At 39.4% G+C, this 24,997-nt stretch overlaps 1 protein-coding gene across 1 annotated transcript in view; it reads left to right on the forward strand.

Annotated features, from left to right (window-relative positions):
- The first annotated feature begins 1,766 nt into the window (after positions 1-1,766).
- Positions 1,767-24,997, forward strand: part of LOC137582612 (uncharacterized) — a 34,156-nt gene continuing 10,925 nt past the window's right edge. The window contains exon 1 of the mRNA XM_068297619.1: positions 1,767-2,297. Within this exon, the coding sequence (XP_068153720.1) occupies positions 1,767-2,297 (531 nt within the window). The remainder of the gene's footprint in view (positions 2,298-24,997) is intronic.

The following is a 24,997-nucleotide window of genomic DNA, read 5'->3' on the forward strand; positions in this document are numbered from 1 at the left end:
AAATGTGCCTCGAAAGGGAATATCTGCGCCGTAAGTACGCCCTACTCAACCCAAGAGTACAGTCAAACGGAGAAGCGAAGGATCATCCACAACATATTACTGGAATACATCGATACATAATGATGACGATTGATAGTGCCACCAACACTCCACAGGCGACGAGTACCAGAGCGCAGAGTATGCCGTGCAAAACCAACGGCATAACACCACAACAAGTAGCTGCTCGACAATCAATGCCAGAATTACCAGTTTTAAAAGGAGATCCAAGAGAATGGCCACTTTTTATAAGCACCTATAAAACTAGCACCCGGATCGGTGGATACAGCAACGAGGAAAACGCAGAGATGTCTGAAAGGTAGGGCCCTTGAAGCCGTGCGAGACAGACTACTGTTCCTAGAAATGCTGCCGAGCGTTATAAGTACTTTGAGAATATACTTTGGACGCCCGGAACACATAATAAAACTGTTGATGGAGAATGTGCCAAATTTGCCTCCTCCAAAGGGCAAGCTAGAACCGCTGATCGAATTTGCATTTGCGGTGAAAACTAGGGCAAGCAAGCTAGATGAGCACCTGAACAACCCTACGTTATTACAAGAGCTTATCGAGAAGACTGGACCTGATATGATGCTTAACTGGGCCCTACATTCAAAATCCATACCCTACCCGAATATACAGCACCTAGCGGATTGGTTGTTTGAGTTGGCGGAAGCGGCGAGTCGCGTATCGTCGCGAAGAGAATCAACAGAGGAGTGATGCATCCACATACCGCAGCGCCTACAGATAACCATAAGAACACAGTCTGTGCGATATGCAAAGGACACCACAAACCAGTGTCTTGCGAAAAGTTGTTGCGGATGTCAGTCGAAGCCGGGTGGAACGCGATAAATAACCATCACCTATGTGCTCAGTGCCTCAAAAACCACAAGGGATCCTGCTGGAGTCGCGTAGCTTACGACATAAATGGCTGCAAAGCAAAACATCACCGTCTCTTTCACAAGGATGTGACGGAAAGCGTTCTGCACAATCATCGTGGGTCACTAACCAACCAGCTAGAATGCTATGTTCGAATCGTTCCAGTCACTTTGCACTCCAATTCGAAATCCGTCGATATATACGCATTTATTGATGACGGATCGACTCTAACACTTGTAGAAGAAAAATTGGCTGATGCGCTCGAAGTGAAAGGTTTCGCCAATCCCCTATGCATTAGATGGACCGGCGATGTTAGTCGGCAGGAGCTGGAATCCAAGCAGCTGAACTTGAGAATCTCAAAACAAGGACTGGGCAATAAATTATTTAAAGTAAATGAAGTCTGTACGGTTAAGTTCATTGGTCTTTCAGCCGAGACGATGATAGCAGATAGGATAAAACAGAGATATCCGCATTTAAAAAACCTGCCTATCCCGAGCTTCATTAACGCAATGCCTCAAATGATAATCGGCAGTAATAATCCGAATCTCATACACCACGGGATTGCTTTGGAAAGATGGCACCCGTGTATTTCCAAATAGCCTGCCGGTAGCAAAACGACGACTCTTATGTAAATACAAAACTTGATAGCCAAAGGGTATGCCAGAAAGTTGCCAGAGGAAGAAGTCGGGGAGAAACCCGAAAATGCATAGTATTTGCCCATTTTTACTGTACGAAATCCACATAAACCTGACAGGGTCAGATTGGTGTGGGACGCGGCAGCTCAATCATGAGGAGTAGCCCTAAATGACTTTCTTCTAAAGGGACCCGATTTGCTCGTGCCCTTGCTGCAGATTATGTACAACTTTGGAATGAGAGCAATCGGCTTGAGCGGTGACATCGCCGAAATGTTCCATCGAATAGCAGTAAGAGAAGAAGACGCTAAAGCACAACGATTCCTATGGAAAAATCAGACAACCGGAGTTGTAGAAACTTTCCAATTAAATGTGTTGACATTTGGAGCCTCGTGCTCACCCCGTATAGCGCACTATGTGCGCGAACTGAACACTAAAAAACACGCGGACGAGTTTCCTGCGGCAGCTAAAGCTATTCAGTCAAGTCACTACGTAGACGACTACATCGATTCATGCCATTCAGAAGAAGAAGCCATTACATTAGCGAAGGAAGTTAGAGAAGTCCATGCACGCGGGGGCTTCCATATGCGCAAGTGGTGTACGAACTCCAAACGGGTACTTGCTGCACTTTGCGACACAACAACCTACGACGAAAAACAGTTCTTTAACAGTGAAGAGATACACTCTTATGAGAAAATATTGGGCATGTGGTGGAGCCCACATCAAGATGCCTTCACCTATGCACTAAAGTTTGTACGCCTTAAGCGCAACATAATAGCGACAAAAGTCGCACCAACCAAAAGGGAAATTTTACAAGTCTTGATGTCAGTTTTTGTCCCCATGGGTTTTGTATCCTGTATAATGATGTATCTCAAAATACTACTCCAACAAGTTTGGCGATCGAAGATTGAGTAGGATGAGGAAATAAAACCCAATCTGCAGGATATGTGGCAATCATGGCTGTCCTTCTTACCCTTGATAGAGAACGTGCGAATTCAGAGATGCTATTTTAAAAATTTGCATGCACAAGACTGCCGAGTTCAAACTCACGTATTCGTGGATGCGGGAGAAGACGCCTACTCTACCGTTGCGTATTTCCGTATCGAACAAAATAACCAAATACTTTTGAGTCTCGTTTCAGCTAAATCCAAAGTAGCTCCGTTGCAGCCGCTTTCAATACCCCGCTTGGAGCTACAGACAGCAGTAACTGGAGCGCGACTGATGAAAAATATAATAGCACAACATGAAATCGACTTTGAGCAATGTTACTTATGGACCGACTCGAAAACGGTACTAGCGTGGCTCGATGGAGATCCACGACGATATCAACAATATGTAATGTTTAGGATAGCTGAGATATGTGAGCTCACAGAGGCCAGAAACTGGAGATGGGTACCAAGCAAACTAAATGTTGCGGACATCGCCACCAAACGACAACATAGGCTTGAAACATATACACAATGGTTCGAAGGACCCAAATTCCTAAAACTACCGCCGGCAGATTGGCAGACGGAAACTACCAATGAAAGGACAGTCACCTAGGAACTGCGTTCTCGTTTCCTTCACATGCAAAGGGAATCAGTAAGAATCAATTACGAGTACTTTTCAAAATGGAATCGATTGACAAGGGCAATTGCATGTTGGCTTGCCTATAAGAGGAAATTGATCAAGAAAATACGTAAATCAAATGTGAATACAAACCGACCGGCATCCCAAGTTAATGAAACCAGAATGTTTCTTTACCGGAACATAAAACAAGAATGTTACAACGAAAACGGCCACCACGTTTGCCGGAGCAGTCCACTATGGAGGTTACAACTCTTTCTAAATGACCATGGGGTATTGTGTGTACGCGATAGAGCCAGTCGCTTCGCTGGCATCCCTAAAGGACGAATCGCTCTACCCACCCAACACTGGGTTACAAAGCTGATAGTCCGGCACTACCATGAAAAATATTATCACATGAATCATGAGACAACAGTAAATGAGGTGAGGCAAAAATATTTTATTCCAAAACTAAGACCTCTCCTTAAAGGGATTCGTCTAAATTGCCAACAATGTAAGCTGAGTAGTGCTCGACCCATTGCACCATTAATGGCGCCCCTACCGAGGGCTAGACTGGGTGCATTCAAGCCAGCGTTTACGTATGTAGGAGTTGATTATTTTGGGCCACTAACAGTTATCGATGGAAGAAAGTCATTGAAAAGATGGGGCATGCTGATAACCTGCCTCACAATGCGAGCAGTCCAACTACAAACTCATGCCTAATGGGCTTAAAACGCCATATATCGCGCCGAGGCACACCAAAGGGAATATATAGCGATAACGGGACTAATTTTCGAGGGACCGATGCCTTTCTTGAAGACAAACTTCAACTGGATGATGCGAGAATTGCACCGAGAATTGTCGCAGCAGGAAATATCTCATCAAATGGAGAAACCCCGATTTGCGATCCAGAACAAATCGACTATAAATGGTCGCTCCGCCAGAGTGAGATGTTCGCCAACCTATTTTGGAAACGCTGGGTCAAAGAGATGCTACCAAACATAACACGAAGGTGGCATAAAGAAGTAAAGCCAATTGGTGTAGGCGACCTCGTACTTATAGTGAACGAAAATCAGCGTCGCACATACATACGTAGATTTTGCAAAATTAGGCGGCCAAAAGTCAAAAAAAAAAATCATTTTAAGAACAAACTATTGATGTACATTGTTAGGAGATACTTCCGAGAAACTAACCTCATCTTTCTCACCTTTCAAAACAGCCCCGCGCCGAATTACAGGTAGTCCAACTTCGATTATCATTCACAGTGTTCATATTTAATTCTCGCCGTTTTCAGTGATACATTTTTCCAAAGTCAATATTTATTTTTGCAAAGTTACTATCTAAGTAATTGTGATGGATATCAATAGTCCAGAAATGTATCTTTATGTGTTATGGAGTACTAACCAATTTTAAGAATGTTTTGCATACATTAGCATTGTTATAAAAGACCACATTTTTTGAGACAGATTTTTCTAAAAAAAAAAATTTCAAAGGGGCTTATAACTACTTTCCCTGTCCGTCCCTGTAATATTTCTTAATTTAATAATTTATGCATAGTTTCAATAATTATATGAAGTTGGCCATCTTTGCACGAAATATAGTTATTCAAAGTTAGCCCATATTCAATAGAAAACCTTGCTATTTTAGTATTAAGTTAAAAAAAATTAAATTAATGTTTTTTAATTGAAATTAATATATTTTAATAGGAAACAATAATATTTAATTATTTTTTCTATTTAAAGTGTATTCTATTGAAAAAATGGCCGCCTAATTTTGCAAAATCTACCTATGTGCGTCGTAATACCTGGACAAAGGGTCGAGTGGTCGAAGTGACCAACGCAGAAGATGGTCAAGTCCGTCAGGCGAAGGTACAGACACACCTGTCCTCTCCAGTCCAGCAGTAAAGTTAGCAGTCCTCGATGTCGGGAAAAATGAGGCAAGCTCCAGTGGCTCGCTTGCTGGGAGGGGAATGTTGCCGAAATTCGGGCCTGCGAATAAACTTTGTGGCACTGTATCACAAAACGGAACTCTGTCCGAACGAACAGAATGACGCTCTTTAAAAACTTGAAAACTCTCTCTCTCATTCTACTCTTGCGGTACTTTATTATACATAAGTAGACACATAAGCGCGAAAAATACGCAGCTGCATTGATCTAAGTACATACATAAGAACCGCGTCTTCAGTTGTTTTTTCGTGGCCAAGACTAGAGTAAGTGGAAAGAGATTGTATATTTATTAGTTATAAGAAATTTGTAAAATAACCTGAAATTACTTGCAGAATTAAAAAGCTTACGCTGACCTAACTTGAGGATTAAATGGATTAAATTTATTTCAAAGGCACTGGCGGAGCTAGATTAACTAGTCGACCGAGCAACATCGATAACTGTGTCGCCGATTGCACCGACCAGCACCGTCACCTCGTTGACAGCGTTGACGAAGCTAGTAGAAACAGTATGGGCAAATAACTTTGTTGTAACCCCTCTCAATAGGGGTAACATAAACTGAGGACAATTTCCGCATCATCGAAAAGTACCTCCGTAATGCTAACATCAACTTCTATACCTACCAACTAAAAAGCAGTAAAGGGCTCCAGGTTGTGTTAAAGGGGATTCAGCCATCGGTCCCAACTCAAGAAATAGCAGACGCATTGGCCGAAAAAAACTCTGCGAGCTCCAACCAGATGCAAAGCGGTCGAAGCCAAATGAAGTGCACCCAATCTACAACCTTCAGAAAATATTTTTAAAATACCACAATATACCTTCTACGCAACAAACCGTCCAGACGGAAAAGCTCATGGCGGGACTTGTATCCTAATCAAAAACCGTATAAAACACTCGTTCCTCAACAGATTTGAAACACAGCACCTACAAGCAACTGCTATAACCGTCCAAACCAGCTGCGGCAACACTACACTGGCTGCCCTGTACTGCCCACCAAACTTCTCAATCTCTGAAAGGAATTTACCGATTTCTTTAACACACTCGGAGATCGCTTCATTGCAGCAGGGGACTATAACGCCAAACATACGCACTGGGGATCTCGTGTGGTGAAGCCTAAAGGCAAGCAGTTGTACAGCACAATAGTCAACCCACTCAATAAGATGGATTGCGTCTCACTGGGTGGGCCTACTTATTGGCCCACAGATCCACAGAAAGTGCCTGACTTGATAACCTAGAGGATTCCGCGTAATCGGATCACTGCGGATACACTGCTAGCTTTAACCTCCGTTCACTCTCCAGTGTTATTCACACTATTAACAAGACCTCAAGTACTTGATCGCCCATATAGGCTTACAAACAACAAAACAAATTGGCTTAAATTTAAAATGTACAAGAGTGCCCACATTGACTGTTCGCCGAAACTGGATGCTGCAGAGGACGGGAATCGGTACAATATTCTGTCCGATAGCCCCCCACTTAAAAAAAGGCGACACCCTCAAAAAATCGCCCCTGAGTTTCCGGAACTCCCAAACACAAATGGACCCAATCCCAAATACATAGCTTTCTCTGCCATAGATAGTGAAAAACCAATTACCGAATATTCATGTTTTGCTGTGCACAGAGCACTCGAATTGATTAATAAAAATATAATTTCAATCTCCAACTTTAAAGACAACAACATTCCGGAGGATGAAATTGTTAAAGAGATAAGCTTTCAAAAAGTCACATCGTCTTATAAATTCTTAAAGCAAACTGAAGGTGTCTCTAAGCCCAGCGGTCTTGTCCTTTTAACCTTCGATCTATTTAACCTACCAACAAAGATTGAAATCTGCTGGCACTCTGTTCAAATTTCGGAATACTTTCCTAACCCCATGCACTGCAAATCTTGCCAGAAACTTGGTCACACACAAAAACACTGCAATAACGATGCAGCATGCATTAACTGCGGCCTCTCCCCTCTTAATTGACAAGCATACTGACATCCCTCTTGTAGTCGAAGGATCACCAATCCTCAACTCTTCTCCCCCTCCATTTTCATTTGTCGAACAGGTATACCAGAACGTTTGGAGCTTCATTCGACGTTGCTGTATTTTCACCAGAATCAGGAACAGTTTCCTGAAGGGTATTCGGAAGATCGTGGTGCGTTTCTGGCTGGTCTTCTTGTAATTCTGGTGTTGAACAAAAAGCTGGTATTTGAGGAACGAACCAATACTTTGTCGGGTTATCCTCGGACGTGTTGTCTAACATTCGTGATTTGATTTGGTTGAAACGGCCCTTTGATGTACGTACGACGTACAGCATTCGTCCAATTGGTCGATCGATAATGCCTTCGATCCACTTTTCTCCCTTCAAGAAATTTGCGGATAAATACCTTTTGATTTGTGCTGTATTTTGTCAGCTCTTACTTAGTTTCGACAGTTTCGAAAGTTGACTTAATATGGTGCGAACTGAACGAACGTGAATTAACTCAGCAGGAGATTTACCTTGTGCATTGGGGGTGAATCTGTAAGAAGCAAGATATTTTGCTACTGCTATTCGTACAGGCAAACCTTCCTGAATATTTTTTCTGACAGAAATTTTAAAAGATTGTACAAATGGCACAGCCAATCCATTAGAGGCTGGGTGAAATGGTGCTGTTGTTATATCCTTGATTCCAAGGAGTATGCAAAACTCTTAAAATGCTTCAGACTTGCCGCGGTCCGTTATCGCTGACCATAGTCTTAGGATATCCATCGATTGCAAAAATTGAAGACAAAGCTAAGATTGTGTTCGCGGTCGTACCGATGTCATTTGAACAGGAAAGAATTCAACCGCCGCCGTGTGCAGACGTGTTTTTAAATGCACTCCGCAAAATTTTGTGTAAAAATAAAAAAGATCTCGATCCTCACCAGCAACAGCTACAATAACTAATTGTACAACAACAACGTGAGCGTCGACTCTCGGTCCAATGCAACAACGCATACTTTTCTGTGGTATCGCCGACCCCACTGAATGCTTCCATAAGCAATAACACCGAAAGTGCAAGCCACTCAGCAATCAACAGCAATTTACCGTGGAGAGAGCAGTGTGCTTCTCCAGCAATATCGATAACTGGATCACCGATTGCACCGACCAGCTCCGTCAGCTCGTTGACAGCAACTACTGCAAGTACTGCAATACGCCGAAAATAACCAAACCAAATGAACGAGTAGCACTCCTAAGCGGGAATCGGTTTATAATTCTTGCCGATCAGCAAGATTTCCAAGCTGGCGCTGTAGATAAAGTTTAATCGGCTAGACCACCCCCTTTATACATCCGTGGAGCCGACTGAAGCGCCCTAATTTCGAAGCTAGTAGAAACAGTAGGGGCAAATAACCTTGTTGTAACCCCTCTCAATAGGGGTAACATTAAAGAAATTAAATGTCAAACCCAAACTGAGGACAATTTCCGCATCATCGAAAAGTACCTCCGTAATTCTAACATCAACTTCTATACCTACCTACTAAAAATGAGTAAAGGGCTCCAGGTTGTGTTAAAGGGGATTGAGACTCAAGAAATAGCAGACGCATTGGCCGAAAAAAACTTTGCGGTTAAGTCTTTGTCAACATCGTCAACAGGAACAAAGTCGCACAGCCGGTCTTTAAAATCGAGCTTCAACCAGATGCAAAGCGGTCGAAGCCAAATGAAGTGCACCCAATCTACAACCTTCAGCTCCTATTGCACAGAAAAATCACCGTAGAACAGCCCCATAAGAGATACCAACCACCGCAGTGTAAAAACTGCCAGGAATACAACCACACCTCTAACAACTGCAATCTCAGGTCAGTGTGTGTTGGCTGCGGCGAACATCATAAAGATGGCATTTGCACCAAGGACAGAAACAACGTCGCCCTAAGACTATGCAGTAACTGTGGAGGGAACCACACGGCCAACTACAGAGGATGTGCTGTCTTCAAGGATCTTAAGGATCGCAAACCCCCAGCTGGACCAAAAATCACCTTCAACGCCTCTAAAACTACACCGGAGGTTTCTTCGCCAAGGCTGTTAGATCATCTAACATGCCTGCTACAAGCAGTCCTAGTGTGCTCCGAACTGGACAGACGGAGCCCGCGAAAGAGTCCCCGCCACTCCACCAACCACAGAATCCGCAAACTAGCTCACCAGAACTTGGCCAGCAAACTCCAAGTGGTTTAGAGGCCCTATTGATTTCACTGAATCAAACCATGACCGCTTTTATGACGTTCATGCGAAACAGTATGCAGGAACTGATGCGGAATCAAAACCTGCTTATCCAGAAGCTTATCGAGAATAAATAATGGCTTCCCTACGTCTATGTCTTTGGAATGCTAACGGCATTTCCAAGCACAAAAATGAACTGCAACTATTCCTAGACTCAAGTGAAATCGACGTTTTGCTGATTTCGGAAACACATTTAACATCAAAAAATAATTTTTAAATACCAAAATATACCATCTACGCAACAAACCATCCAGACGGAAAAGCTTATGGCGGCACTGGTATCCTAATCAAAAACCGTATAATTACTTGAATTTGAAGAATTTCACTCGTTGCAGAGGACGGACGTGTTTTTTTTTTTTTGCGCTTATCAACTTTTAGTTTTTTCTCGCGATTAAATACTTTTCCATAACTTTTAAATTCATTATCTTTCATTATTCTTTCTGTCGCTTTTGTGTTTTTGTTTAAATTTAAATAAAATCAAAACTTACAACAATACTTGCATTAGCGGTGTTGTTGTTTTGCTTATCTCTTTTGCTTTTGTGTCTTTACCGTTTTAAGTAACTCTCGCGCTCTTGCGTACTAATTTTTGTTGCATGTGTTCAATTTGTCGCGCTCTCCCGCTCTTTCCTATTCTTTTTTGATTTGCGCTCTCGCCTTTTGCCTACCCGCGACTCTGTGATACGTGTTTTTTGTTTTTGTGCATTCTTGCTCTTTTAATTCCTTACTCTGCACATTAACCCTTGTGTCAGTACTGGTCAGTATATTCTTATACACAGATTTTTAACCTTTTCAATTTTTAATTTTTTTTATTCAAATGGTTGTCTGCTCAAAAAATAATATCAAAGTTGCCACTTATGCGGTTGACTCCCATGATTATATTCTTTGTTGGTTGTGTGACAATGCGGTTCACGTTAAGTGTGCAGGTTACACAGGCAGAATCAATGAGTCTATTGCCAAAGATGGTGGCTTAAAATATGGATGTGATGCTTCCCGGAAGGTCGAGAATGAGATGCGCTCTTTCATGAGGCGGACTAGAGATAGTTTTGACACTTTAAGGACTTTTTATTTAACATTTCGTCGTTCAAAATTAGTGTTTCTGCCAATATCTTCGACACTATATGTCAAGAAGACTTTTGGCCGAAACATATAATAATTAAGGAATAAACTGTAAAAAAGAAAAATCGGCAACCGATTCGCTTGCCACATCAGCATCTGCTGGTGTGATTAAGAATAAACATCGTGTTCATCTGAAGCGGCTTCACCAAATCAGATGCACTAAAGAAAACACAATACAACTGTACTTTTGTCACAAACACGTAATCTAGCATATGACTAAAATTACAATCAGCCACACACATTGTAGAAAAACACTTGTAATTCTAAACTAACCCAAAAGATCACAACGGCAGGATGTCAAGTGGCCGAAGACGTGCCCAAAATAATAATTATTTTCAACCCCCGAAATCTTGGGTTTGAGTCTCATTAGAATAAGATATTTTAAGAACAATTGTTACCTCCTAGAGCCTAAGATTCCCTATATAAACTCCATACTTTTGTTAATAAGATCAGTTCATATTTTGAATTCAACGAATGAAGATTGGGTTATTCTTCTCCTCCGGAATCCCTATTCACGGTTTGTCAAAAAACTAGCTTCGTCCCTTAACCTGGGTTACCAGAACGTTAGAGGACTGAAATCTAAACTTCCTAATCTCTATGTAGATAGTCTTTTTTTAGAGCATAACATTCTAGCTTTTACAGAGACGTGGCTAAAACCTGATATTGCTGATGCATCGGTTTTTTCCACAAACTTTTCTATATTCAGACGTGACCGGATTTCTCGCAAAGGTGGTGGCGTTCTGATAGCTTTTGATGCTTCTTTATTATCTGAGATGATTCAATTTTCTAGTACCCAGGAGATTGAGTTAAAGTAAATTTTAAATCTTTTAATGCTTTTATTACTTGTTTCTATATTCCACCATTGTCAGACATGGTGGTATATTTAAATCATTTAGAGGCAATCATGACTAGAAACTAAAGAGGAGACAAACTGAACTCCTCTTTGGTTTCCAGTCAAGACATGTTCATAGTTGTAGGTGATTTTAATTTACCCGCTTTAGCATGGTCACCAACAGATGAATGTACCATGTTGCTGCCCTCTTTGTCACATGACTTTATTGATGGCCTTCTAGGCTTATCTTTATCTCAAGTCAATCCTGTCTTAAATTCTATTTATTCTTATTTTTGTATTGGATTCTTCTTATTGTAATGTTTCTAGGATTGAACCATTTGTTCTTCCCGAAGACAAATTTCATCCTACATTAAATTTAAAAATTGATCTGCCCTGGCTTTCACTATTACTTGGTTCAAATGAGTTACCTCTAACTAGGTGCTTTTGTAAGACTGACTTTGCCAGCCTTAATGAAAACATTACTACTACCGATTGGTCTTATCTGTACAATTGTAAAGATATGAACTCAGCTGTTCGTTTTTTCTATGATACTCTGAATTCAGTCTTTGATATTTGTGTGCCTCTTGGTAGGCTGGAGCGGCTTAACAAACCTCCCTGGTTCTCTCGAGAGTTATCCAATTTGAAAAATGTGAAGACACGATATTATAAGAAGTTTCAAAAAACACGTCGTTCATCAGATTATGATCTGTTTACAGTCGCTCGATCAAAATTCATGATGATTAATACACAATGCTATAAGAATTATCTTCAGCGGTGTAAGCTTCAGTTTTCTTCTAACCCTAAACTATTTTATAATTTTGTTAATTCTAAACGTAAGACCTCTGTGCACCCATCTTTTTTGTCTTTTCAAAATAAAAAAGCGAGCACTGATCAGGCAATTGCCGATATTCCTCATCGGAATATCGAGCAAGTCCGTATCCTTATCATTTGGAAAAGGCTAATTGCATTCTCAATCCAGTGATTGATGAAAGTTCTCTTCTTAGCGAACTAGTTAAACCTAATTATTTCAGATGGCCAGATGGTCTACCTGGATGTGTACTCAGGTTCTGTGCAAACGCATTATGTAAACCCATTTTAAAATTGTTTCTATTGTCTGTCGAATCTGCCTCTTTTCCATCTATTTGGAAAGAGTCGTATATAATGCCTCTGCATAAAAATGGCAAAAAGCAATGAAATAGTTGCAAAGAGGCAGCACGTTAACAGCAGAGCCACAACATAGTTGCAGAGACGAAAAGAATAGTGCCAGGTGGCCGCAGGAGCAGATCGGAGAGGCGAGCGGAGTCCCAACGAGCTTAAGAAGAGGCGAGCGGAGGCAAAGCATGGTTTTTTAACAATTTAAAGGTCGATTAAATCAAAAACTAACTACATACTATAAAAATAAACTCCAAAACGTCACATTTGGCGGCCCTTTGCAGAATGTTTAAGAATAAACATCGTGTTCATCTGAAGCGGCTTCACCAAATCAGATGCACTAACGAAAACATAATACAACTGTACTTTTGTCACAAACAAGTAATCTAGCATATGACTAGAATTACAATCAGCCACACACATTGTAGAAAAACACTTGTAATTCTAAACTAACCCAAAAGATCACAACGGCAGGATGTCAAGTGGCCGAAGCCGTGCCCAAAATAATAATAATTTTCAACCCCCGAAATCTTGGGTTTGAGTCTCATTAGAATAAGAACAATTGTTACCTCCTAGAGCCTAAGATTCCCTATATAAACTCCATACTTTTGTTAATAAGATCAGTTCATATTTTGAATTCAACGAATGAAGATTGGGTTATTCTTCTCCTCCGGAATCCCTATTCACGGTTTGTCAAAAAACTAGCTTCGTCCCTTAACCTGGGTTACCAGAACGTTAGAGGACTGAAATCTAAACTTCCTAATCTCTATGTAGATAGTCTTTTTTTGAGCATAACATTCTAGCTTTTACAGAGACGTGGCTAAAACCTGATATTGCTGATGCATCGGTTTTTTCCACAAACTTTTCTATATTCAGACGTGACCGCATTTCTCGCATAGGTGGTGGCGTTCTGATAGCTTTTGATGCTTCTTTATTATCTGAGATGATTCAATTTTCTAGTACCCAGGAGATTGAGTTAAAGTAAATTTTAAATCTTTTAATGCTTTTATTACTTGTTTCTATATTCCACCATTGTCAGACATGGTGGTATATTTAAATCATTTAGAGGCAATCATGACTAGAAACTAAAGAGGAGACAAACTGAACTCCTCTTTGGTTTCCAGTCAAGACATGTTCATAGTTGTAGGTGATTTTAATTTACCCGCTTTAGCATGGTCACCAACAGATGAATGTACCATGTTGCTGCCCTCTTTGTCACATGACTTTATTGATGGCCTTCTAGGCTTATCTTTATCTCAAGTCAATCCTGTCTTAAATTCTATTTATTCTTATTTTTGTATTGGATTCTTCTTATTGTAATGTTTCTAGGATTGAACCATTTGTTCTTCCCGAAGACAAATTTCATCCTACATTAAATTTAAAAATTGATCTGCCCTTGCTTTCACTATTACTTGTTTCAAATGAGTTACCTCTAACTAGGTGCTTTCGTAAGACTGACTTTGCCAGCCTTAATGAAAACATTACTACTACCGATTGGTCTTATCTGTACAATTGTAGAGATATGAACTCAGCTGTTCGTTTTTTCTATGATACTCTGAATTCAGTCTTTGATATTTGTGTGCCTCTTGGTAGGCTGGAGCGGCTTAACAAACCTCCCTGGTTCTCTCGAGAGTTATCCAATTTGAAAAATGTGAAGACACGATATTATAAGAAGTTTCAAAAAACACGTCGTTCATCAGATTATGATCTGTTTACAGTCGCTCGATCAAAATTCATGATGATTAATACACAATGCTATAAGAATTATCTTCAGCGGTGTAAGCTTCAGTTTTCTTCTAACCCTAAACTATTTTATAATTTTGTTAATTCTATTCCTCATCGGAATATCGAGCAAGTCCGTATCCTTATCATTTGGAAAAGGCTAATTGCATTTTCAATCCAGTGATTGATGAAAGTTCTCTTCTTAGCGAACTAGTTAAACCTAATTATTCCAGATGGCCAGATGGTCTACCTGGATGTGTACTCAGGTTCTGTGCAAACGCATTATGTAAACCCATTTTAAAATTGTTTCTATTGTCTGTCGAATCTGCCTCTTTTCCATCTATTTGGAAAGAGTCGTATATCATTCCTCTGCATAAAAATGACAAAAAGTCCGAAGCCTCTAACTACAGGGGTATCTCAAAATTGTCCGCTATTCCTAAAGCTTTTCAGAAAATTATAACTTCTCAATTGCAACATTTTTGCAGCTCTATTATTTCGCCATCCCAACATGGGTTTGTGAAACGTAGATCTACAACCACTAACCTTTTAGAATTTACCACTATAATTATCAAGGGGTTCAAAAATGCTAAACAAACTGATGTCATATACACGGATTTCAGCAAAGCCTTTGATTCTGTTAATCATACTCTATTACTTGCTGAACGACATTGGATTTCCACCTCTTTTACTTTCTTGGGTTCGAGAATATTTAACAAATAGAAAACAGAAGGTACTTTTTAAGTCTTCTTTTTCCAATTCCATTCCTGTGACTTCTGGTGTACCTCAAGGTAGTCATCTTGGCCCTCTGCTTTTCACATTATTCATTAACGATCTTCCATCAGTCATTGTTCATTCTCGCGTGCTTATGTATGCTGACGATGTTAAGCTTTGTCTTACTTATAAAGATACAAATTTATTTAGTCGGCTACAAGCTGATCTTAAAAACTTTCAATCCTGGTGCCAGTTTAATCTACTAAATCTTAACACTACCAAATGCAAGGTAATGACTTTTTTTCGTAAGTCTACTAAACTGGCCACTTATTTTCTTAACAATAGCCCTTTAGAACGTCTAAATTATATGAATGACTTGGGCGTACTTATGGACCATAAGTTAAATTTTAACACCCATTTTTCCAACAAGGTCGCAAAGGCCATGAGTGTCCTGGGTTTCATTAACAGATGGTCGAAGGAGTTTGATGACCCCTATGCAACTAAAGTTCTTTTTACTTCGCTTGTCCGTCCTATTTTAGAGTATGGATCTTGCATTTGGTCACCTCAATATGAGTCGCACCAGATTAGACTTGAATCCATTCAAAAGCAGTTCTTGCTATTTGCTCTTCGTGGCTTAAGCTGGGATCGCAATGTCAATTTGCCTTCGTATTCTAGTAGACTCCTCTTGATTAACCTTCCTTCCCTAATTAACCGTAGAATTATGCTTGGTGTCATTTTTATGCACAAGCTCCTAATTGGTGATATCTACTCGCCCGAGTTGTTAGCTCATTTAAATCTGTCGGTACCATGTAGACGGAGTAGACATCCTTTGATGCCTTTATCCCTTAGTCGATGTTCTTCTAACTATGGCTTGCATGAACCTTTTAGGGTCCTCTGCTCTGATTACAACCTTCTATTCCCTGTAATCGGCTCAGAGTTTTCTATTAATATGCTTAAAACATCTATCCTATCCCATTTAGTTAATAGATAGCTATAGTATTATTTGTTTGTCTGTTTGTTCTATTGTGTATTTGTCTACGCGATTCGTGCCGTGTGTTATACGGCTGCACCCTTCGGTAGATCTGGTGGGGGGTGGTCAGTTATCTGCTTGGGCTCGCGCGTAACACGCTTTGTCCTGGTGTCGTAGGGGCCACTTGAACGTACTGCGCATAGTATCGTCAACGTCCGCTAAAACACTCGTTCCTCAACAGATTTGAAACACAGCACCTACAAGCAACTGCTATAACCGTCCAAACCAGCTGCGGCAACACTACGTTGGCTTCCCTGTACTGCCCATCACAATTCTCAATCTCTGAAAGGAATTTACCGATTTCTTTAACACACTCGGAGATCGCTTCATTGCAGCAGGGGACTATAACGCCAAACATACGCACGGGGTGTCTCGCCTGGTGAATCCTAAAGGCAAGCAGTTGTACAACACAATAGTCAACCCTCTCAATAAGATGGATTGCGTCTCACTGGGTAGGCCTACTTATTGGCCCACAGATCCACAGAAAGTGCCTGTCTTGATTTATTTCGCAATAACCAAGACGATTCCGCGTAATCAGATCACTGCGGATACACTGCTAGATTTAAAGTCCGATCACTCTCCAGTGTAGTGGATGCTGCAGAGGACATTGACATGTGCGTCTCTGCACTTGAGTCGATGATGGAAGCTGCAGCAAGAGTGTCTACTCCACATGCCCCTACTTACACTTAACCTGTGGAGAATCCTACGAACCGGCGGATAGAACAATTAATAACGGAAAAACGACGTCTAAGAAGAGAATGGCAGATTACTCGATCACCAGCAGAAAAACTTCTCCTAAGGCATGCCAATCGCAACCTCTCCAAGGAGTTAAGACAAGAGGAAAGCTGGGCTCAAAAGAAATACATAGAAAAGCTCAGTCCAACTAGCACTAAACATCCTCTGTGGAAAGCCCACCCAACTTTAAGCGCTCCTATAGAGACAGTTTCACGAATACGCGGTCCAATGTATGGATGGGCCCGCAGTGACGATAATAGGGCATCCGTATTTGCCACACATCTTAAAATGGTTTTCCAGCCAAATCCAACATTAAACTCATCTGTAGTTCCCCCTTCGAGCACATAAACGTATAGTGAGTACTCGGAACTCCAAGCGGATGAGATCACCGCAGTTATTAAAAACTACATAAAGCCGAACAAAGCCCCTGGCCATGACCTAATCACACCGAAAATGATCCTAGAACTTCCTATCATCGCGATCATCATACATCTGCAAACTGTTCAACGCTATAATAAGAATTGGCTACTTCCCAAGAGCATGGGAAAGGTCCACTATCATCATGATTCCTAAAGTGGGAAAGCACAAAACCCAGCCATCATCCTATAGGCCAATTAGTTTGCTGCCATGTCTTTCGAAGCTTTTTGAAAAGGTCCTGCAGATCCGACTAAACTCATTTCTGGCATCGGAGAAAACAATCCCTTCACACAAGTTCGGCTTCCGCGAAAAACATGGTACAATTGAACAAGTCAATCGCATAACATCCGAAATACGAACAGCATTCGAACTAAAAGAATACTGTACGGCTGTATTTCTCGACGTTGCCCAGGCTTTCAAAAGAGTTTGGCTGGAAGATCTGATGTTCAAAATACGGCAAAAACTCCCACAGTACACCCACAAACTCATGGAATCTTACCTTTACAATAGGAAATTCGCTGTAAGATGTAATGGCTCCGTCTCGGCTGACTTTGAAATCAAAGCTGGTGTACCGCAAGGCAGTGTACTCGGCCCATTGCTCTACCTGCTGTACACTGTAGACTTACCAACGAGTTTAGGACTTACAACGTCCACTTTTGCCGATGACACGGCAATCCTCAGCGGATCCAAATGCCCAATACAAGCCTCTGCATTCCTCTGGTAGAGGAATGGCTAGCATCCTGGCGTATCCGGGTCAACGAGCAGAAATGCAAACATGTCACATTTACGCTTAATGGAAGAAACTGTCTAGCTCTAATGCTAAACAACGTACCAATTCCTCAAGCCGTGGGTGTCACTTACCTTGGCATCCACCTAGACAGAAGACTAACTTGGCGCAAGCACATCAAAGCAAAAAAGTCACAGCTTAAACTGAAAGCGAGTAGCTTACATTGGATCATCAATGCTCGGTCCCCTCTACGTCTACAGTATAAAGTCCTCCTATACAACTCCGTACTGAAACCCATCTGGACTTACGGTGCCGTACTAAGGAGAATATATGTATATTAAACGTTAAAAAAAAAAATTGAACAGTAAACGGGAACTGCGAGTATGCGTCTTCACAAATTAACCACATGGCACAGTGGGGCCTTTTGGCATTTTACTTTGCTAAAATCATAGCTTCTAAACCGATAAAAATTTAAAAAAGCATGATAAAGAATACCTTAAGCTTCAAAATATATGTTTGCCAAAAGTGCTGGGTGTTCGTGGTGCTGTAATATTCAAAGACAGAAAATATATTCAAGCTTGTTTTTTCTTTAAAAATGGAGCAGAACCCGTTTGTTTCATTCACAAATGGAATTTTTCATTGTTTTAAACGACTATGAAACATTTGTTAATGTTTTATTTTGATTTTCTAACATAATTACAAAAAGTAAAAAACAAAATTTTTTACACATTTTTTAGTTTGATTTTAATTTAATTTTTTCAATGTTTACATCAATATGTAATAAACTCAACATTTCGGGACTAAAGTTGCTATTTTCCAAATGCTTTCGTGATCGCACGCGTCTCAGTGATGCAAAAAGTGGGTCCGAAGAGGCTGCCTAACATGCTGTAAAAGGTCTTTATTTTGTCTAACACGAGAAGTTTTTAATATATTCTCTTATCTGAACCTTTTGTAGTCCTTGTTTTTTCATTCCTGTGCTTCTTCGGATAGATCTTCCTTTGGTAAACACTGATATTCTATGAAATCCCTTTTGTGAGCCGGCTTGTTGTCTGCTTGGGCTCGCGCGTAACAGGCTTTGTCCTAGTGACGTAGGGGCCACTTGAACGTACTGCGCATAAGATCGTCAACGTCCGCTAAAACACTCGTTCCTCAACAGATTTGAAACACAGCACCTACAAGCAACTGCTATAACCGTCCAAACCAACTGCGGCAACATTACATTCCACCACGCTTCTCAATCTCTGAAAAGGAATTCACCGATTTCTTTAACACACTCGGAGATCGCTTCATTGCAGCAGGGGACTATAACGCCAAACATACGCACGGGGGGTCTCGCGTGGTGAACCCTAAGGGCAGGCAGTTGTACAACACAATAGTCAACTCACTCAATAAGATGGTGTAGTATAGTCATACAAATAATCATTTAATACAATGAGCTCAACTTGTAACACTCTGTTGCAAGTATAAACAATTAAACATATACGCATTAAAATATAATTATGCACGTGAATATGTTTATATATATACATTGATGTATGTACATAAACATATTCACATAAATCTACAGCTAAACATGATCATATATGTATGTACATTTGTACATGTACATACATATATTCACATAAGCAATGTATGCACAAGCGTAACATGAGCTAGAGCCAGGCCAGCGTGTGAACGCTGACCAAGCACTTTGATGCAAGCGCTCCAACAATATGTATGTATGTACTGACACTCTCCCTCCCTTTTGTACCTGTCGCAGCATAAGAATATATACATATGTAAACTTACCTTAAGCAAAAGAATAATTTGGTATAAAGAATCCATCTAAAACCCACAACGAATGGACACTGACGTGTCCGTCTGGGTCATTCATTTCAATACAAAGGAACCCGGTCTTTGCTCCTTTTACATGGCGACCGTGACAGGACACTAAAAGACCTACAAGGACTCTGCAAGGAGAAACTATTCTCTAATAAAATTACATATATATAGAAGTATATAAGTCCATGCTATAAATATTCTGTGTTTAAAAAGAAGACAAAAAGAGAAACATAAAGCTGCTAACAAAAGCAACAACCAACGGCAGAAGAGCAATGAGAGGCCCAATCCATCAAAACCAAATGCAAAAATCAAACCATCAATCAATGTCAATGTCAGAAGAACAACAACTGCAAATATTAACGACAACACAAAACATGAACATTTTATTTATTTAAGAAATGAAAATTTAATTTTAAATCAATTGGAATAAATGCCCAGAAGAAAGCAGAAGCAGCGGCTGGAACCATCTGATAAATCAAGCGAACCAAAAGAAAATCAACCAATCAACCAACAAGGAACACGAATGAACAGTGAAGATATTCCCTTTGCGGAATCTGCTCCTATCGAGCAAAGGGATGCACCGACGCTAGAAGAAGCGTTAGAGTTGTATCCCAACGATGCACCGCGCCCACTCACAATAGCTGAGTACCGGGCCCGCAACACCAAATCAACAAAGCCAAAGAAGACGAAAAGAGGAGGCCAAGACGCAAGCTACTCCAGCAGAAGAGGCTGGAAGTAGACTTACTGGCAACTCTGATGACTGAGGAAGACCGACAACGCTGCATAGAGCGTATTGACATCCTAAAAGCTGAACTTCGCCAAAGATAGATAAAGATTTAATAATACTAATTAAAACGATAATAGCAAATTGAAGCACGAAAGTGCAACTTGCGAAATACTAACTGTCTGATAGGCTTTTACTAACAATGTGGTTGGAATTTTTTTTTTTTTTTTTAACAATAAAACAAATGAAATGTATACCTGAATTGTGAGCCAACCACATACTTTATAATTTTTCCACGTCTCTGGCTCGCTGTGCAAGACACAGTTGAGATAAATTTTATTTCTCCCTTACTTTTTTTTTCTTCTCGAATAATTTAAATAAAAAAATTTTTTTTTTTTTCATTATAAATATGCATGAATCCATAACAATTTAATTTTAATATTTCAAATAATATTCAAATCAAGCAAATATGTACCGGTCAAAACATATTTATGAAAAAAATTAAAATAATTGCTAAACAAAAGGTTTTAACCTGTCTTTATGAACTTTATTCCGTATTTTTGTATACTTGCAAAAAATAAAAACAGAAATGCCATACGTATGTTCGATAATAGCAGAGGTAAATTTGATGATATATCCGTTATACCCACAATGGGGTTAATCAAAACAAAATCAGTGGACTCCACTGCAAATGTCATAAATAAAATTGAATCATCAAATGCTGATATGAGATTAACGAACATACTACTATTAATAATTGTCATAATATTGTGCGCATATGTATTATATAAGGCTTACCTATTACACAATAAATGTGTAACAAAAAAGAGCTCTAAGCCAAGCTAATGATCTAGATAAAATCTAAAAACACATATGCACACAAGCAACTATAAATCAAGACAATTTTTAACAAAAGAATAAATTTAAATGAAAAATAAAAATAACTCATGTTGACAAGTACTTTGAAAAAATAAACAACAGGCACCCTACCATAGTCCAAGACTTAATTGAGGTTTTTAGGAGCGAGGGAATTAACTCACCTCAACGCTCCATAAACTTGTTACAAATTAGGTTAGCTTACCTTAAAGGAGGCACTAGGGTACAGATAAGTTTCATTCTCACGGTACCATATGTATGGTGTTTTTCAAACGCAGCAGGCACACTGCGTTTCTACCTAATGAAAGAACCACAGCATTAAAAAAAAAAAAAAAAAAAAAAAAAACAACAAATGTATTTTTTTTTCTTTTCTCAAAGAACTAAACACACCCATAATCAGTTTAATAGGCTTAGGCAGTTAGTGTAGAATATGGATAAAAGAAACAAAAAAGCTACAAAAATATTTAGCTTTCCTTGATTTCCTGATACAATCAGGTGAAACGAATCACAAATACAAGGAAATAAGGTATTGGATAGCCCGCAACTACAAATTTCAAAAATATATATATGTATAAATTTATTATATAAAATAAAATCCATAAAAGTAGCTTATAGTAGATTGTTAGCTGAGACTCCTTTAAGAAAAGACGTGCCCGTATGGGTCCACGAACTTTTCAAGGACTCAATCGCGCTGATAAACATATCAGAATCGAGTGCAGAAACAATAGATTTGACAGACTCAGATGTTGAAATAATAGACATAGAATAGTAAAACCTTACACATTTTCAAAATTTTTCTTAAATTAACAACAGGTCTAAACGATCAAATTTTTATTTTATTTTAAGTAAAATGGGTTCTCAAGAATCCAAAATAGAAACATAAATTAATCTTAGTAGCCATAAATCTGACTATGAAAAATAGAATTCTACCCGCCTGGGTACGTGAACTATTCGACCAACCCATAGAGACAACTTCTCTGGGAATTAAAACAAAAAGTGGATATTTTTTTATGTTTTTTTTTTTAACAAACTATGGTTACTTGGGATGATATAATAGGAAAAGCTAGAATACACGCACAAGAATTAACTAAATCTTGTAAGTGCCTCTCGCAGAATAGAGAAACATCCCAAGACACAGTAACCAAACACACGAAAATAATAACCGAGAATCTCCAAGCTATTAGAGCAGTATTAACTAAACACTATAGCAAACTAAAGACATGGCAAAAAACAGCCGCAAATGCGTCTACAGTGATTGCAAACAAAAAGCAATAACTGTGCTGAACAGACACAATATTGAATTTAAACAAACATCTGATTTGGAAACTTCAATAGTACTGGAAGAAAAAACGCAACTAATGGCTGATGAAGAAATAAGTCAAGAAGAACCCTTAGTGAGCTCTGATCAATCAATAATAAGTCTTAACAAACCAGAAATTCCCAAAGAAAACAACAAAATGACACAAACACTGATATTAAAAATCTACCGGGTTTCCTTGGAGCGTGAAGCACGAAGCAGTAGCTATCGAAATCATAAAATCAAAATTAAAAGGTCAAGCGGGTAATATCCTAAGTTCTGAAACAACGATTGATGAAGTAATACGAAAACTATCAACAATCTTCAAGGGTGAATCAGTGGATCTTTTAACAGCAAAAATTAAAAATCTGCAAAGAAACCCCAATAACTGTGTTTCATACACAAAGGAGATTACTGAGTTGACCGACGCCCTTAAAGGCGCATATATTTCGGATGGTCTTCTAACTGAACAAGCAATAAAATACACCACCAAAGTGGCAGTAAATGCTATGGTAAGCCATACCAAAAGTCAAAAAGTCCAGCTATTAATGGAATCAGGAAACTTTGATTCGGCTAAAGAAGCCATTGCTAGATTCACCACTCTTTCAGTAGAGTCGGGCTCCACAGAAAGTTTCCAAAATAATACCATTTTTTATGCCCAGCATAATGACCGCGGCAGACGCCGCTATAACAATAATGGTAATTAGAGAAACAACTCGAATTGGAACAATAACAACTCGAATTGGAGCAATAACGATGCCAACAGAGCCCAACGAGGCCGAAATTATTCACGTTACCGAAGAGGCGGCCGTGGAGGTGGACACAATAATAATAGACAAAACACAAAAAACCAACAGAATTGTTACAACAACACAAATGTTCTAATTACCCAAAGCGACCAGGCAAACGGACAAGCTCCTCCAAATGCTCAAAATTAAAAAATAAAGTCTATTCTATTAACCTAAGTCTTAATAATTTCGTATCATTTAAGAATGTTAAAACAAATAAGAAAATAACATTCTTAATTAATACCGGTGCAGACATTTCAATAAATTCTGATGTATTTCACGACATCCAAGTAAACAAAACTGTACACATTCGAGGCATAGGAGAAGGAGTAATAAACTCCAAAGGCCTAGTCTCAATAGAATTGCAGACAGATAAATATATTATTCCATACGAATTTCACATGCTTCATTCAGATTTAGCAATCTCATGCGATGGAATAATAGGATTAGATTTCATAAAAACTTTTAATTGCAAATTAGATTACAGCAATTCAGAAGATTGGTTTATACTTAGACCACGAAAATTATCGTACCCAATTTATGTTCCAATAACATTCAATTCTGGCAATAACTCAACACTTCTACCAGCAATATGCCAAGTGGTACGCAAAATAGAACTATCTTCAGCAGAAGATAACATTTTAATTCCGAATCAGGAAATTAAACCGGGCGTTTATGTTGCAAACACTATTGCAACAGCCCAAAGTACTTTTGTCCGATCCTTAAATACCACAGATAAATGCCAAATAGTAGGCGTTAACAATATAAAATTTGAATCACTTTCGAAATACGATATAGTTAAAAATACCAAAGATAAAAGAAAAGAATCTGTAATTCATAAATTGAAGAAACATTTCCCAATAGTATTCAAAAACAAACTCGAAAAGTTATGCACTGAGTATAGTGATGTGTTCGGATTTGACACCGAACCGATCACAACAAATAATTTTTATAAACAAAAATTAAGACTTAAGGATGATGAACCGGTATATGTGAAAAATTACCGGAGTCCGCATAGCCAAATAGACGAGATTCAGCAACAAGTTGGAAAGTTAATCGAACAGGGTATTGTTGAACCGTCTATTTCGCCTTATAATAGCCCACTCTTACTAGTCCCAAAGAAAACACTTTCGGGATCTAAAGAAAAAAACTGGCGATTAGTAATTGACTATCGTCAAATAAACAAAAAATTGCTGTTAGATAAGTTTCCGCTCCCAGAATTGATGATATTTGCGGAATCTGTTCCTATCGAGCAAAGGGATGCATCGACGCTAGAAGAAGCGTTAGAGTTGTATCCCAACGATGGACCACGCCCACTCACAATAGCTGAGTACCGGGCCCGCAACACCAAATCAACAAAGCCAAAGAAGACCAAAAGAGGAGGCCAAGTACGCAAGCTACTCCAGCAGAAGAGGCTGGAAGTAGACCTACTGGCCACTCTGATGACTGAGGAAGACCGACAACGCTTCATAGAGCGTATTGACATCCTAAAAGCTGAACTTCGCCAAAGAGCGAAGAAACGCAAGGGGGCCGCGGAAATGCGCAAGCCTTAACTTGCCTTTAATTTAATAATAATAATTATAACCATAATAGCAAATTGAAGCACGAAAGTGCAACTTGTGAAATACTAACTGTCTGATAGGCTTTTACTAACAATGTGGTTGGAAATTTTTTTTTTTTTTTAACAATAAAACAAATGAAATGTATACCTGAATTGTGAGCCAACCACATTCTTTATAATTTTTCCACGTCTCTGGCTCGCTGAGCAAGACACAGTTCAGATTTTTTTTTTTTAACGTTTA

This window comes from Drosophila tropicalis, unplaced genomic scaffold (genome assembly GCF_018151085.1).
Source record: "Drosophila tropicalis isolate 14030-0801.00 unplaced genomic scaffold, ASM1815108v1 contig_1, whole genome shotgun sequence".
NCBI classification, from domain to species: Eukaryota; Metazoa; Arthropoda; class Insecta; order Diptera; family Drosophilidae; genus Drosophila; species Drosophila tropicalis.